The sequence below is a fragment of the Lissotriton vulgaris genome, chromosome 7, assembly GCF_964263255.1.
Source record: "Lissotriton vulgaris chromosome 7, aLisVul1.2, whole genome shotgun sequence".
Classification (NCBI taxonomy): Eukaryota; Metazoa; Chordata; class Amphibia; order Caudata; family Salamandridae; genus Lissotriton; species Lissotriton vulgaris.
The window spans coordinates 1359537919-1359554606 of record NC_141695.1 but is presented as its reverse complement, the minus strand read 5'-3'; the positions used below and the strand labels follow the sequence as shown (position 1 = coordinate 1359554606).

The window sequence follows — 16688 nt, the reverse complement described above, 5'->3', positions numbered from 1 at the left end:
GACCTATTCCAGTCACAGGGTGATATCCACTGATCACTATTTGATTTATTTGTATATATGTTGTTTGGTCTTGTACATTTGTCTTATGGTCTTTTTATGTTAAAACCCCTCTCCCTATGCTCCGTCCAGAGTGTGGCTACACCTGGGCGTATTGTAAGCAGACCCGATCATGAAGCATGTCACACACTTCGGTGTGTGAGTGAGGGCAGTATTTTCAAAACAAAGGATTTTTTGTTTTGTGGGATGTATAGGGGTTTTCTTTTTTCTTTTTGTTTTTCTCTCCACCCCTCTATGTGTGTACAATTATAACTTAGGGGGTTCGGGTGTGAGAGTTTTAGATACGATTGACCCTCTCCCCTTACCTGTGTTGAAAGAAGAAATGTTTGCCATTTAAATCATTATTTGTGTAAATACACCCAGATATACTTAGCATTCTTACACTGCATGCACATCACTTACATAGGCGAGATGAACAAAGTTAAAAACCTGCCTCCAATAGTTTCTTTTAAGTTCCTGTGAAGTAATAACAATTTGTGCACATTGGTTTCTTTCCATTGCATTTGCGTCTAGTTGATGGGTTTGATATGGCTTCCAGCCAGGATGATACTTCAAGAAAGGAAAGGTTGGTGGCACTTTAATTCCGTCTTTTGTTTGGGGCCTGCAGGAAGTTAAAATAATGATAATTACACACTTATATAGCGCACGACTACCCAGAGGCATCTCGGGGCTTGTACGAATACCGCCGAGGAACCCTTCCTGGCCTTTCCCTGTAAGAAAGCCCCTTCCCAAATGCAGGTTGCTGCGTCGAACACACGGACACCATCCAACGCAACATGGGTACACTGCCTAATTGAGTCCTGGTTTCAGAAAATGTCATCATGACAAATTCAGCATATTTAGCATATTTCCCTGGGATGGGCAGATCGCAGATCAGGCCCAAAAATAGCTGCTGGATCCAGGATCCCCCGTTTCCCTCTACTTTCCATCACTGGCCCAGCCAGTGTTGTAAATAATGGCACATTTCTCCAATCATACACCAATAATCTTCACCTTCTCATCTAGTATTCTTATATATGTTATTCTATGCGTGGAACAATGATGTGTGCATTAGTTTCCTTGATGCGCTTATATACCTGTGAGACCAGCGGTGGCTTTGCAGCAAAATACGTTTTTTCAGCTTTCACCCACTTAATACTTCCTCTAGTGCATTGTTAGCTAATGGGGATGGACTGGCGAATCGAGCCCCATCATACAAAGAGAAAACAAATCCTGGCGCGTATTAACCCTTTGAGCAGTGCTTAATTTGAGCCGGTGATTTTGTCAGCAGCTGTACTTATTTTTATTTTTTTACTCAGAGATGAGCATAATAACTGTTGTTTATTAATTCAGTATACATTAAGAATGACTAATACTTGCTGCCAAATCCATTCTCTTAACTTTGGGGCTCTGAAATTGTCAGAATTGTCACACTTGTAGGAGTGTGACTCATTTGTTATGCAGTTACTGTAATTGACACAAGGAGATGATGGACGGAGCGCTGAAACTTTTCAGACACTCACCCCCAGTCACAGATCTGGGCTGAATCCATCGTCGTTCTTTAGCTCACTTCGCCACCCCAGTTCAGACACAACTGTATGCAAATCAGTCTTGACCCTGTGCCTCATGGGAACAGTCCAGCCCGAACTGCCAAGCCATGTCTTCCCTGGACCAGAAACTGTAATTGACAGGGGGCAGCGCAAGCGTAAGTGCGTAAGTGGCCTACTGATAAGAGCCCTGGCACTTATTTTTCTACAAATTAAGCACTGCTTTTGATAAGCCATTGTATGTTTTTTACATGCATGCGCCTTTAGAGCCTACTGTGCTGGGAACCAGGCAGTCTTCCCACTGATTCCTCAGAGAAACCAGGCTGGTCTCTTGAAGGCCAGATCCCCCTTGAATGTAGTAATGTCATCTTCCTCATAACCAGGCTACAGGTCCTAAATGAAAATGACTAATTTACATAACCAATGTGCAATTACATAGCACAGTGTGAAATCAATGTTACACGCTGTGATGTCACAACCTATCATATCCCTCACTTTAAAGGGAATGGGCATATTTGTCAGTCAAAGCTGTGATATGTACACTGTTTTCTATATAGGATGTTTGAATGCCAATGTGTTTACAAACTATGTATTCAAACGTAACCATGTATACATCTACAGTGAATGCAAAGCAGTAAATATTTTTGGCAATACTCAAACCTAGGTCAAAATAATACTGCATGCATATGTAAACCATCATTCATTTGCATATTATGAGATAATGAACTCTCAGCATCACGTGGTCTGAAATGCTACAGCTTGCAATATCCCTTAATGCCTGATCTTCTTTGGTGTGCCGCCATCTTTGAGCATCTGGCTAAATTGCACCTATTGCACCTTGCACAACTCTCATTTTTAAATAGCCTTAGAACGTGTCACAAAGAAATTACTGGCCAATGGTACATTTGTCTGCAAAATAACTTTTGCCAGAATGTCCCATCTAGGAGACCGTGATTATGATCAGCAAAGTTATTACTATATCCCAGGATTTGGTTGTGCCTCTTTGGATGGTGTGTGTGTCCTGTTTTTTATGACAACCAAAAAGAGGAACTTTGTCATTTTTCTGTTTGTGCAGTTTATCATTTTGTCTTTCAGAAATTGCTGAAAACTTGGTTGTATACAGTCCAATTTACCTTTCAGGGCTAGCTGTTTCACTCTTGACTAGCGCCAGGACACTGGTTTGTGTATTTGCTTGCTAAACAAATGCATTAAATAAGTAAGTTGTATTGTATTGTATTGAAGCATTTATATAGCACTGACTACCCCTATATGGGGCACTGAAGCACTTACATGAGTAGCACACAAGACCATGTAGGGTGTGTGGTTGGAAGTATGCTGTCTTTGTTTTGATCCTATGTGCAAAGTGTTTTCATGTTGTGCGTGATGACCACTGATGTGTGGTTATGATGTTATGGGACACAGCATGTAGCAGTGTGTTGAGTGATGAAGTGTGAGAGACATATATTCAGTTTTATGGTTTCAGTATGCTGGAAACTTTGAACAGCTCTGCAGTCCACTTTTATGTATTTTGTATGATATTGCGTGCTTAGCTGGCCACTGCACAGGGTTGTCCAGTCTGAGATTGTGTGTATAGCTGTGGTACAGAAAGGAGTGGAGAGATCTGCTGGGATGTGTATTTTTATTTAAAATATAGGGTAGTACTATAGTGAGCTGTCTATTCTAAAAAAGGGAAAGGGAAAGGGGAAAGAAGCCAAAGGGCACAACCTTGTTGTGGACGAAAACCCTCACTCACCCGAGGGTGACATGCTTCATCATTGGGTTTCTCCAACAAATGGGGACCGCAAGGGACCCTGTGTGGGCTACGACTTCACCCAAGGGGGAAGGAGCAGGAGTGCAGAGCACATGTTGGTTCTACCAACTCGATATGGTAAGAAGGGGCAGAGTGCAAAATAATAAGTGCAAAAAGTGTGTTAAAAACGACCTACTTAGGGGTAACAACTTTATTCTTCCTTCCTATGTGGTAGTAGTTAAAATGCAAGTGAGTGTAGGGTTATAGATTTATGCCCTATCTAGTGATCAATATGTTTCTGCCATAGCGACAATAATGTTCAGGGCATTCATCAGGATCAAACAACAGTCACTCTGTTGTATCAGGTGTGTAAATAAAATGTGATACTTAGGCCTCTATTTCTTGACCTTCACACGCATATATTGATCAATATGATCAGTCAGAAGGCTCTGTAAAACAATAATAATACAACACAACTTAACAATAACCTTTCACCAATGTATATAAACACCCCTTTTCCCGTCTATGATTAATATATCAAAATAACTCTTACCTAAGTGTAGTATGTATGTGCCAACTCGACCTTCTACCGAGTATCACACCATGTCCATTATTCGAGTAAAGGGTTAAAATAATTATATCAACACATGACATAATTAACTTGCCAATTGCAGACACCTCAGCATCACAACACCTGAAACATAGCTATCACTCAAAATTACAGGTCCCTGATATGTATATATACTTGAAAGTATTGATAGTGCGGGGTGCCTCTAGTCATCTAATTTGTAAGATACCTATTTATTTAGTGCAGGTTGTTTAGAGAGTTATTATCTCTCTCAATTGTCTATATCAAAGTATGTGTTCTGTAATAGGTAATTTTATTATTTAACCCATGGATCCACATTGGTTAGTCTTCATCTTAAACTTGCCCCGACTAGCAGCTAGAGATTCCATTATAGCAGGACCTTAACTAGGTTGAAATGGACGAGCCCTAACAAGAACCCCTCCTGTGTAGCCAAACTTTAAATTACCAAACAAGGACAGGTACTACCACCGATTTTCAAATACAACGACCTACTCCGGCTATCGGCTCACCTCGTAACAACGCACGTTCTCGTCTTTTGTACTCGGGAGGGAGCAAAAAACTGTAGTGTGTACCAAGTTAAATGCACGGAAGTGGAACCGCGCGAGATGCACTACGTACGTGTCACGTGCTCGCGGTCACCCGTAGCTATGGTAACGGAGTGAACATACAACTCCGATGTCGGCCGTATGTCTGTGCCTTCTTCCCAACTTAAGTGTCTCCAAGCGGTATTTCTTCTGCGACATTCCTCTAGTTTTTATTTTAAATAAAATTAAAAGTAGACGAGTATACACCAGGGCACTCGTTGTTGTTATCACCCCCAAGTGAATATCCGGGAACCGTGTGCCGCCTAAAGGGCGTACCACGTGATGCCGGTCACGTGTGTCATTACTAGGGAATCCTAACAAAAATGAGCTACTATCGTACCACCTTGTCATTATTCTATTATCAAAGTGTGAAACTCGGATTCACTACTAATTCTGGGGTCCAGTAGTTGAAAATCAATCAAAAATCAGCAGTGTGCTGAAATAACTCTTTAGCATAGAGAAATACGTTTTTAAAACCTGGATTCTTTTAATACGGCCCCTAATCACCTATGCTAAAAACACTTCTCTGAAAGTGCATGGCTAAGCAGCCTTAACTACTATTTAGCCATTGTAACACAAGAAGTATAATATGTATAATAAGGGTAGCAAGGTATCAATAAAGATCCACCATGCAGCCGCATGGTGTATAACCTACCGCTTGTATATATAGGTATTAATGAGAGCCCAGAGCACACCAGGGTATATCATTATTAAGACCTTTATGGTGGCTACCCAATCTGAACACCCATCTTTGTTCTCTGCGGAACAACACGGATTCCAAAGGTCCCATGTCTTTATGGTAATGGGGTTTGTCCAAAACCACCCATCTAAGGTCTCCCTCTGTATGTCCCACATCAAGGAAGTGCCTGGTGAGTTTAGCGTTAGATTTCTTCTGTTTGATTGAACTCTTATGTTCTATCATCCTGGTTTTTACTTTCTGGGTTGTCATACCCACGAAGTACAACTTACAAGGGCACTGTATGAAATATGTAACCGCCTCTGAATTGCAATTTGTGTGGCTAGTTAATACCCAGGGAGTTTTTAATCCCAGATCAATTTGGAGCGTCCGTGTGGTCAAATGACAAACCACAAAGGAACCACAAGGAAAATGGCCCTGGACCGGTACACCAGTATGGATAGTCCGTAACTGGTTTGTATCGTGTAACACTCTAGGCCGAGTGTGTACCAAGATGTTCCCAAGATTCATACTCCGTTTAAATGCAAAGAGAGGCCTCTCACTGATTTTTTTGCCCTTATTCAAGATATGCCAGTTGGAATTAATGGCTTTCTTGATCGTAGTGCTGAGATGGCTGAAAGTGCTGACACATTCCAAGCGATTAGTGGGAGGTTTCACATGTGTCTCTAAGAGTGCCTCGCGGTTGTTATTCTTGGCTCTCTTCTTCTCATTCTGTATCAACCGTGTAGGATATTGTCGAGTGTGGAGATGTGCACTAAGAGTAGTTGCATGTTTATGATATATGCAAGTTCAGTACAATTTCTCCTCAACCGTAGGAATTGTCCTATAGGAAGATTGTCACGGAGAGCACGAGGGTGGAAGCTTGTGTAGTTGAGGAGTGCATTACATGCCATTGGTTTTTGGTACAGTTCTGTGAATATCTTCCCGTCTTTCGGATACAATCTCAAATCAAGAAATGGTAGATTCTTATTACTTGCTTCACAAGTAAATTTCAGGTGTATGTTGAGGGTGGTAAGCCAACTAGAAAATTCCAATCTCGAATTTTGATCCCCTTCCCAGATGACTAGAATGTCATCTAAATAGCGCTACCACAGCAATAATTTGCTGTAGAAGGGATTGCCATCTGGGTAGATGTATGTAACTTCAAACCAGTGCATGAAAAGATTAGCCGTACTGGGGGCACAGGTAGTGCCCATCACTTGCCAATACAGTTGATCTTCATAGGTGAAAAAATTCTCTCTCATAGCTAGATTGGCGCACTTCATCACAAAGGACGTCGGCATCTGATCACTACGAGGGTTTTCTTCCGACAGATCTTGAATAGTCCGAAGTGTTTCTTCTTGGGGAATATTGGTATAAAGAGCCTCAACATCAAATGAGGCCATGAGATGTATCACCGGATCAAAATGGATCGTAGTCAGATAGGACAAGACCTGTTTGGTGTCCTGCAAATATGATGGCATTTTGGCCACCAAGGGTCGGAGAAACCAATCCACAAATTGTGGCAATGGTTCTAGTAACGAACCAATGCCAGAAACTATAGGCCGGGCAGGGGGGCCTCTGATGTTTGTGTATCTTCGGCAAGATGTAAAATGCAGTGATCTTCGGATGTGTGGGTGTCAAGAATTCCGCTTCATTTCTGGTGATCCATCCAGCTTCAAGTGCTTAATTAACAAGATTACGAATGGTATTCTGTAATCTCGTAGTGGGGTCACGCATGATGGGTTTATAGTATTTGGTATTTTGTAGCTATGGTAAAGATTCAGTCCGATAAGCCAGTGCATCCATCACTACAGTTGCCCCACCTTTGTCGGCTTGTTTGATAACATTCGACGGATCGGAACCTAGTTAAAGTGCACAACGTTCTTCTGCTTTATTCATATTGAAAAATGGTTTAATGGCTCTCCTTTTCTCTTTATTTTTATTATCATCCAATATCTGATTGTCTTTGTGAGACGTAAAGAAGCGGTCATATATATATATTTTTTTAGAGTTTTATATAGCGCAAACTAAACCCGAGACATTGGGTATCGGAGCGCTTTGCATGAGCACCAGTTTTATTACAGATAAACACATTCATTTTGTTAGGCACAGAGAGATTAAGTGATTTGCCCAGAATCACAGGATGTTGAGCGACGATATTGAGACTCAAACCCAGTTCCCCAGGTCTGAGGTCGACCGCTCTAGCCGTAAGGCTACTTCCTCTCCCCAAATGTATAGATATTTGGTACCTGCTGTGGTAGAATACATTAAGTCTTTTAAATTGTCCAGCAATGTGTGACAGATCTCTTCAGGTATTCCATGCGTGTTCATTTGGTGCTGTTTTTTTGACTGGACAGTGCAGATGATGGACAACCCTCATAACAGGTATGTCTTATGTGAATTCAAGAGGTATAAGTTACAATTTGTTGACCATTAGCATTATGGTTTTAGTACCATTGGAATGGAATGGAAAGAGAATTTATATAGCGCAATACTGCCACCCTACGGGTATCCTGGCGCTTGGTTAGAATAACATCAAAGACAGCAAACTCAATTGTCAATGTCCGGAGAGCTAATAGGTATTCCTTGGAAAGAGCCAGGTTTTCAGGCTCTTCCTAAACCCTGTCAATGAACTTTCTTGCCTAAGGTTCAGAGGCAGCCTATTCCAGATATGTGAGGCCAGTATTCCGAAAGCTCGACCCCCCTTCCGGGATTTCTTAAATCTGGTGGTTGTAATCAGATTGGTATTTGACGATCGGAGCTGCCTACTTGGATTATCCAAGTAAACATGTTTTTGCACAGGGATAGGACCCTGCCCATGTGCTGCCCTATACACGATGCTGAGAGAGTTAAAATAGATTCTCTCCTTAATGGGCAGCCAATGGAGATCTTTTAACGCCAGTGTCTTATAGGACCCACGTTGTCTGTTTAGCGCCAGCTTTGCTGCCACTGCCTGCATCCTCTGTAGCCTCTGCACAATGTATAATGGTGCTCCCAGATATAGGGAGTTACAATAATCTAACCTGCTCAGTATTACACTTCTCACTACGAGCGGTCGAGAGTCTTCTGGGAGTAGAGGAAGGATCTTACTCAATACACGTAGCAGAGAGAGGCACACACTGGCAGTTTTGTCGGCTTGTATGTCTATTTGGAGATTTTCGTCAACCATAATTCCCAGATTGCGTACTACTTTAGCCGGGACCAAAGGTTCATTCTCCGGAGTGAGTTTAAATTCTATCGGCAGAGGTCGGGACCCTCTGGTAGCTGGACAGTACACCACCTCAGTCTTTCCTCTGTTCAGCTGTAGGGAATTTTTCCAGAGCCAACTTGCAGTTTGACACATACACTCCTGGAAGGTGTCCATAGACACCGCTTGCTTCCCCTCCAGGGAGAATATCAGTTGAGTGTCATCCGCATAGTTGACCAGGTCTACCCCAAAGGACTTTATAAGAGGAAAAAGAGGGCGTAGATAGATGTTAAACAAAATTGGGCTTCTTGACGAGCCCTGTGGCACCCCGTGGTGTACTGGGGACATGTCAGAGATAAACAGTGTTAAAGATACAGCTTGTTGTCTTCCTGACAAGTATGATCGTAGCCACTGCAAGGCTCGACCTTTAATCCCCACGCTTTCCAGTCTCTTAACCACCATGACCCGGCTCACCGTATCAAATGCGGCTGACATGTCCAATAATACAAGGACCGAGGAGTTACCATTGTCAGCGCGCATTTGCAGATTATCCGTTGCCGTTACCAGCACTGTCTCTGTCCCATGTCCCGGGCGGAAGCCAAATTGATCCCTATCCAGCAAGAAGTTGTGGGCCTTTTTAACTGTTCTATATGTATGTATGTATTAAACTCATTTTTTCCAGTTAAATAAATAACCATAAAAGGTTCAAAAACAAGATAAAAGCATTAAAGTGCTTTGACGCCTTGTCAGGGGTAGTAAGCACTATATAAATGCAATTAGAATTACACTTTGATCGTTTCTCTGAATTTTATGCTTTGTGCACTTTGAGTTTTGTCATCATGCCTGTATCTGTTTTTTTATTCTGCTTTTATCTTCTTTTATACCTTTTTATAGGTATTTATTTAACCAAATGGAGAGTTTAATGCATACAACTGCTCTATATAGAAGTACATAACTATTTAATGTCACGGCGACTCATATGTCAGCTCTTTTTTGCTTACCAGCATATTGGAAGCAGTTTGCTGGTTGATGCAATTCGTGGGTTGTACGCTGAGGACTGCAGTTGAGGGTGCAACTTTTTGATGTGTTCTGTTGCCAGGATGTGAGTTGTGCAGTTAGATAAGACATAGCTATGTTTTCAGTTGTATTTGGAAGTGTATATACTCCTGAGTGCTTCTAATGCCGGCTGGTAGTGAGTTCCAGAACTTTGCAGCTGGTACTGACAAAGCAGTGCCTCCTAATGGTTTCTTATGGTAAGGTGGTATGGTATGGTAAGTGTTGCAAGCCTGGAGCGCTGGGCTCTCTTTGGTATATATTGCTTGAATTCAACTTGTATGTATAGCAGTCCTTTTTCTTGGGAGGCTCTGTGGACAATATGGAGTGCCTTTAACATTGCCCTTCTAGCTATAGATAGCCAGGGGAGCAATTGCAAGATTAAACTCATGCATTCTCTTGGATGAAAGCATGGAAGAAGTCTTTTGGCAGCATTTTCGATGAGTGGGATTATGCATATAATGAATGCTGGCGCGCCATGGTATGGGCTGTTGCATTGTCAGTCTTGGAGATTATGAGCGTGAGACTGGCTTGCAGTTTTTGTTGGTGTGCAAGGTATGTGCCATAGTGTTTTCATTGTGTAGAAGGCACTTTTTATGACGGTGTAAGCATGTTGTATCAAGGGTAGATCTGAATCCAAGGCCGCTCCTAGATATCTAACTTCTCTTGATGTTATTGGAGGAGCTTCAAGTTCATGAGGCCATATGGCGGTACAGTGGTAGGTTTGTCATTGTCTGCAGGTCATAATCTCTTTAGATAATGTGCGTTCCAGCCATACAGTTAAACATGAATTAATGAATGCAGAGATTGCTTAAGAATCTATTGTGTAAAAATCGATGGACTTTTGCATTTATCTTTCATATTTTTAACTTTTTGAGTTGATACGAGAGTTGATACATCAAATCAAAATGTACCCCCCACCCCACCCGCATCTCATACGACGCCTCCACCCTCCTAGCCCTAAACCCCGGCCGTCCCCCCAACTGCGTCCAAGCCGCTCCCGGACACATCCATGGACCCTTCTCTTGCTACTCCTGCAAGTTCGACGGCACCAAGAACGACTTCTCATCCAAAAACACAAAACAAATATCTGACACCAACCACCTACAATGCATCCTGCTCAACACCCGCTCAGTCCACAGGCACGCCATCGACCTCTGGAATCTACTAGACACCATCTCTCCAGACGTCGCCTTCCTAACAGAAACATGGATGAACGCCACATCAGCCCCAGACATCACCATTGCCATCCCGGAAGGCTATAAGATCATCCATAAGGACCGTACCGACCAAACAGGAGGAGGAATCGCTATCGTACATAAGAAATCCATCCGCATCTCAACCAGCTCAGACGTCAATCTCGCCAACACTGAACACCTTTACTTCCAGATCCACATCGACCCCAAGACCACACTCAGAGGCACCCTCCTCTACAGGCCACCAGGACCCCGTGCACAATTCAGTGAGGACATCACGGACTTCATCACCCCACACGCCCTCCCCTCCGAGGATTACATTCTTTTGGGAGACCTCAACTTTCACCTTGAAAAGAACAACGACCGCAACACCACCACCCTTCTGGACAACCTCGCCAACCTCGGACTCAACTTGTCACTACCCCCACCCACATCGCAGGTCACACACTCGACCCTATCTTCACCTCCAGCAAACATATCTCCTTCAGCCACACTACAGCTCTCCTTTGGACGGATCACAGCTGCGTTCACTTTACCTACAACAAGACCACTTCCAACAACCATCCTCAACCCACTCTGCGAAGAAACTGGAACAAAATCACCATCGACCAGATCTCCTCATCGCTTCTTCAAAACCCCCCCGCCCACTCCTCAAACCCCGACCAAGCAGCCATTAACCTCACCCAATGGCTATCCAACAGCGCCGACATCCTAGCACCGTTAAAAAAACGTCAAATCAAACTAGGCAGCAAGAAGGCCTCCTGGTTCAACGATGATCTTAAGAAATCCAAGAAACTCTGTCGCTCCCTTGAGAAGGCCTGGAAAAAAGACCCAAACACCAGCACCAAGGACGCCTTCAAAAACGCCACCCGTATACACCACCAACTGATCCGGAATGCCAAGAAAGCCGCTTTCAAGGACCGACTAGATAGCAACGCCCACAACAGCAAGGAATTATTCAACAGCGTCAAGGAATTTACCAACCCCTCAGCCAACTCCAACGACATCACCCCCTCTCAAGCCCTCTGCGACTCCCTAGCCTCATTCTTCCACAACAGCTTCGACAACCGACCCGAAGACCAACCCACCCTACCCTCTGCAGAACCCCCACCCGCCTTGAACATCCTCAATGACTGGAACCCAATCTCCAATGAGGACACCATCCGCCTGATGAACTCCATCCACTCAGGATCCCCCACAGACCCATGCCCTCACCACATCTTCAACAAAGCAGATTCCATCATAGCACCACATCTCCGAGACGTCATCAACTGCTCCCTCAACTCCGCCACCTTCCCGGAAAGTTGGAAACACGCCGAACTCAGCGCCCTTCTGAAGAAACCCACAGCTGACCCCACCAAACTCAAAAACTACCGCCCCATCTCGCTCCTTCCATTCCCGGCCAAAGTCATCGAGAAAGCTGTCAACAACCAGCTTGCCGCCTTCCTCGAAACCAACAAATCCCTCGACTCCTCTCAGTCCGGCTTCCGAGCCAAACACAGCACTGAGACCGCACTCATCGCAGCAACAGACGACATCCGAACTCTGCTAGACAACGGAGACACAGTCGCCCTCATCCTCCTCGACCTCTCCGCAGCCTTTAACACAGTTTGTCATAGCACCTTAATACAACGCCTCAGAAAAATCGGAATCCAAGGAAAAGCACTGGAATGGATCACCTCGTTCCTTGCCGGAAGAACTCAGAGAGTCCGCCTTCCTCCATTCAAATCAGAAGCTACCAAAGTCATCTGCGGCGTGCCACAAGGATCTTCACTCAGCCCCACCCTCTTCAACGTATACATGAGCCCCCTCGCGGCTATCGCACGCCAACACAACCTCAACATCATCTCCTACGCTGATGACACTCAACTGATACTATCACTCACCAAAGACCCTAACACCGCCAAAACCAACCTACATGAAGGAATGAAAGAAGTAGCCGAGTGGATGAAGTACAGCCGTCTAAAACTGAACTCTGACAAAACTGAAGTCCTTATCCTAGGTACCTCCCCCTCCGCCTGGGATGACTCTTGGTGGCCAGAGTCCCTTGGAAAAGCACCCATCCCGACGGACCACTCACGGAACTTAGGTGTCATCCTGGACTCCTCACTCTCTATGAACAAACAAGTCAACGCCGTCTCATCTTCTTGCTTCAATATTCTTCGCATGCTCAAAAAAACATTTCGCTGGATCCCCACCGAAACTAGAAAAATGGTCACCCACGCACTGGTCACGAGCCGCCTGGACTACGGTAACACCCTATACGCCGGTACCACCGCAAAACTCCAGAAAAAACTCCAACGCATCCAAAACGCCTCAGCCAGATTCATACTAGACATCCCGCGTAAAGACCACATCTCTGGACACCTGAAAAACCTCCACTGGCTCCCCGTTAACAAGAGGATTACTTTCCGCCTCCTAACCCACGCACACAAAGCACTCTACGAACTTGGACCCGAATGCCTCAACTCACGACTTTCCTTCTACACCCCCTCCCGCCACCTACGATCCTCCAACCAAGCCCTTGCAACTGTACCTCGCATCAACAAAACCACCATGGGAGGCAGATCCTTCTCCTACCTGGCAGCTAAAACCTGGAACTCACTTCCCACTCACCTTCGCCTCACTCAGAACCACCTTACATTCAGAAAGCAACTTAACACCTGGATATTCGACAAGTAATTCCCCACCCTTCCTCAAGCGCCTTGAGACCCTCTGGGTATGTAGCGCGCTATATAAATCACTTGACTTGACTTGACTTGACATACATTACACAAGTATCTGCAATGCAATGGGTCTCACATTTATGCGAATTTGAGCTATTGGAATTGTAGATGAGAATGCATTTTATTTATATTTTGGTTTTTAAAACATGAATAGGAGACATAGTCATTTACAATGCCAATAGCTTAAACTCTCGCAAATGCAAGCCCTATTGAATTGCAAATGCTGAAGGCATCGCTGAGTTTCCCCCTTCTGTCTCCCATGGCACCTGAAGAGCTCCCTGTTTGCTACAAGTTAAATAAACAAGCTGGTGGTCACAGCTGCGTACTAGAGACCATCCTGCAGTAAGAAAAACGTATTACAGACTAAAAAACACGTACTGTGTAACAACGGAAGTAAAAGGGCCAGTCCTCATGGGAGGTTAAAAATGAAGATGAGGCGGTACTAAGGAGGGACTAACTAACCTAAAAATCAATCAGAAGCCAGCATTTACGAAGGAGAATGACGCAAGCCAATGATAAATATAGGCGGAGAGTGGGCGGGGCTTCAAGTACATACTCCAATACAGCGTGGCTCGCAGTGCAGCGCATGTGCTGCTAATGCTCGACCTCAAAATGTGAGTTTGTGAAATAAGACTTGTAATCATGTTCGTTTTTTTAATCGCTCTGAAGTGTCCTCCTCACTGCATGAATGCTTTACTAAAATATAATCACACATCAACATGTGAAAAGATACTTTTTTACGAACTTTACTTTTTGTAAATCATATGTATGCGTTCCACACATAGAGGTTGTTGAGCTTAGAAATACCAAAAAAACACGCGCCCATATGAACCGATGCCACATAAGCGCTTCAAAGGTTCCCAGTGTGGCCTGAGTCAGATGGCTGAAAATCTCTTCAGTTGTGGTGGCTCTATTTTGGCGGGACCTGGCAGGTTAAATCTAGAGGACTTCCTAGCAGAGGACTCGAGTGCATTTGTGTGGATGAAAGAAGGAGAGGAACCTGGAGAAGGGGGCGAGTCCCCAGTCACCATCTCGTTAACACAATCTCCTCCTCGTGTGCATTGATGGGTCTGATTGTAAGTGCTATTTTACACCTGTGAAGTCTAGTCCTGCGTATAGTCGTTTAATAAAAAACAAGGGATGGCCAGCGATGCTGAAAGAAAACTTGTTTATTTTGAATAAAACCCTTTGATGTGTACAATGTACTGGGAGCAGGCTACAGCAAAGATGAGACAAGAATAAAATGCGATTGATTTAATTATTCAAATTGAGTTTAATTGTTTGAAAGTATATTTAAAAAAAAATTCAAGAAATGTAAGCACTTATTACTTACATTTAAAAACTGTAGTTTTCATTTAATAAAACTAATTGAAAGGTGTTGGTGTATGTTTTTTTCAGAAGCTCTTTGGTGTTCATGCGGTTGTTACTTGCTGGTTGGTTTAACCACTGTCAAAATAGTAATGCATCACATTCCCACATTTCCACTGCTAATCTAGTCCCATAATGCTTTGCAGGGCCTTTGGTTGGGATTGTATTTTTTCCCATAACTGTGCTTGGGGTGGTCCTCAGAGGATGGGACCACCACGGAATCATTCAGCAAGATGTGCTCTTTGTTTTCAAGGCATCTGCTTGGTTCTCTCCCTAGGTTAGGGAGGATCCCAAAATCATCACCTCTCTCACTGCTTGCTATATTTTAATTTTGACTTTTGTGAAATTACTTTATGCATTTTAGCATGTAAAGACCAGATACTTGTCAGTTTACCAAAAGTATAAGAGGTCTCTGTTTTATTAATTGGGAGTCAGATGGAGAGAATGTGCGTAATTCACGGACTCCGCCAACTACACCCACCCTTAGTCAGGAGGAAAAAATATTGTGGGACCAGCCTTGTTTGTCTTGTGATTGTTAAATTTGCCAATGAACCTTAAGTTGGGAGTTTACCCGATTCACCCCCCCAAAAAAACACAACATGCCATAGTTAAACAGACCTTTTTTTTCACAGAGGACGTGAAGGTGACGCTGAGACAAGGAAACATAGCTAACCTGACTGAGGTCATGGCAGCCGTTGAAGGTGTGGACGTCGTCATTCACTCAGCCAGCATCGTTGACGTATGGGGGAAGGTTTCACCGGACAAAATGAAAGAAGTAAATGTCAAAGGTAAGGCACTGGGGTGAGGTTTTGCGACCGAAGTGTGTGTTTGTGTAATACAGGCCCAAAGGCAGCTACGTAGTCATATAAACACATTTGTCAACATTGTCACATGCAGTGTTATCAAAGACGTGGTCATACACACAGTCAGCGTTGTTAATGTCTTCAAACGAGAAGATGCGTCCACAACATCATCATATTTACTCTGGTATTGCCAGCATTTTCAATAACGTAACCAATATGGCTGACATAATCATCCACACAACTAGCTGTGCAACGTCATCCGATTACCCGCCATCATCATCATTCATGTGGCCAGCACCATCTACATTGTCACTCACACATCTAACTTCACTGCAAACATGGCCGTACTCCTACCCCCAACTAGCCATGTGAAAACTGATTCAAATATTTTATAACATAAGACATACAGAACATTTGAGGCGTGGCGGAAGGTTGCATCAACGTCCACATGCCAGAATGCTTTCGGCAGCTCCACATGCTATATTGGGAAGACTCTTACGGGGCCACTGTATACAGTGAGTATTTCAAGAGTGAATAGTTTATAGAGAAGTGTTCTGTGAAGGGCTGCAAATACAGAATAAATACGTTGTATAGAGAGAGTGTTTTTCAAAGAGGAGCTATATATGGAAATGTATTTTGGAAAGTTATGTTGAATGAGGGTCTATTGTAGACGAGGAAACAGTCTGCAACAGCATTCTGTATGCAGGACATGCTTTGTGAAGGCATAATACCTACATAATAGTACATCTTCCTAAATGGGCATGTATAAGTAGGCAAATGTCCGGTCAAGATCAATCGTTCACAGGGATTAATTCTAATACTTATGCAGTCCTAGGATATATGTAAAAATTATATTGGGCTGTTGCTGTAAATTGATACTTGTATAGCGCACTACTCACTTGCAAGGGTCTCAAGGCGCTTGTACGAATACCGCAGTGGAACCCATCCTGGCTTTCCCTGTGAGGCGTCCACTCCTGGGCACCCCCAAGGTGGAGGCCAGGCATCCTTAGCATTGTGGGGGCCGTTGTGGAGATTAAGCAAGCTATTGCCCAGAGTTACGGGGTGGGACTCCATGATTGGAATAGGCACCGAGGCGAGAATTATCAGGTCCGGGGAATTTTGAGCCCAAGACCCACCGAGGTGGGGAATTGAACCCTGGTCCCGGGCTAG

The 16688-nt window shown here is 43.8% G+C and overlaps 1 protein-coding gene across 3 annotated transcripts in view; it reads left to right on the top strand.

Moving 5' to 3' along the window:
• Nucleotides 1-16688, top strand: part of HSD3B7 (hydroxy-delta-5-steroid dehydrogenase, 3 beta- and steroid delta-isomerase 7) — a 496942-nt gene that overhangs the window by 372857 nt on the left and 107397 nt on the right. For all 3 annotated transcript variants that reach the window (XM_086932049.1, XM_086932050.1, XM_086932051.1), the window contains exon 3: nt 15348-15503. In XM_086932049.1, coding sequence (XP_086788175.1) covers nt 15348-15503 — 156 coding nt within the window. The remainder of the gene's footprint in view (nt 1-15347; nt 15504-16688) is intronic.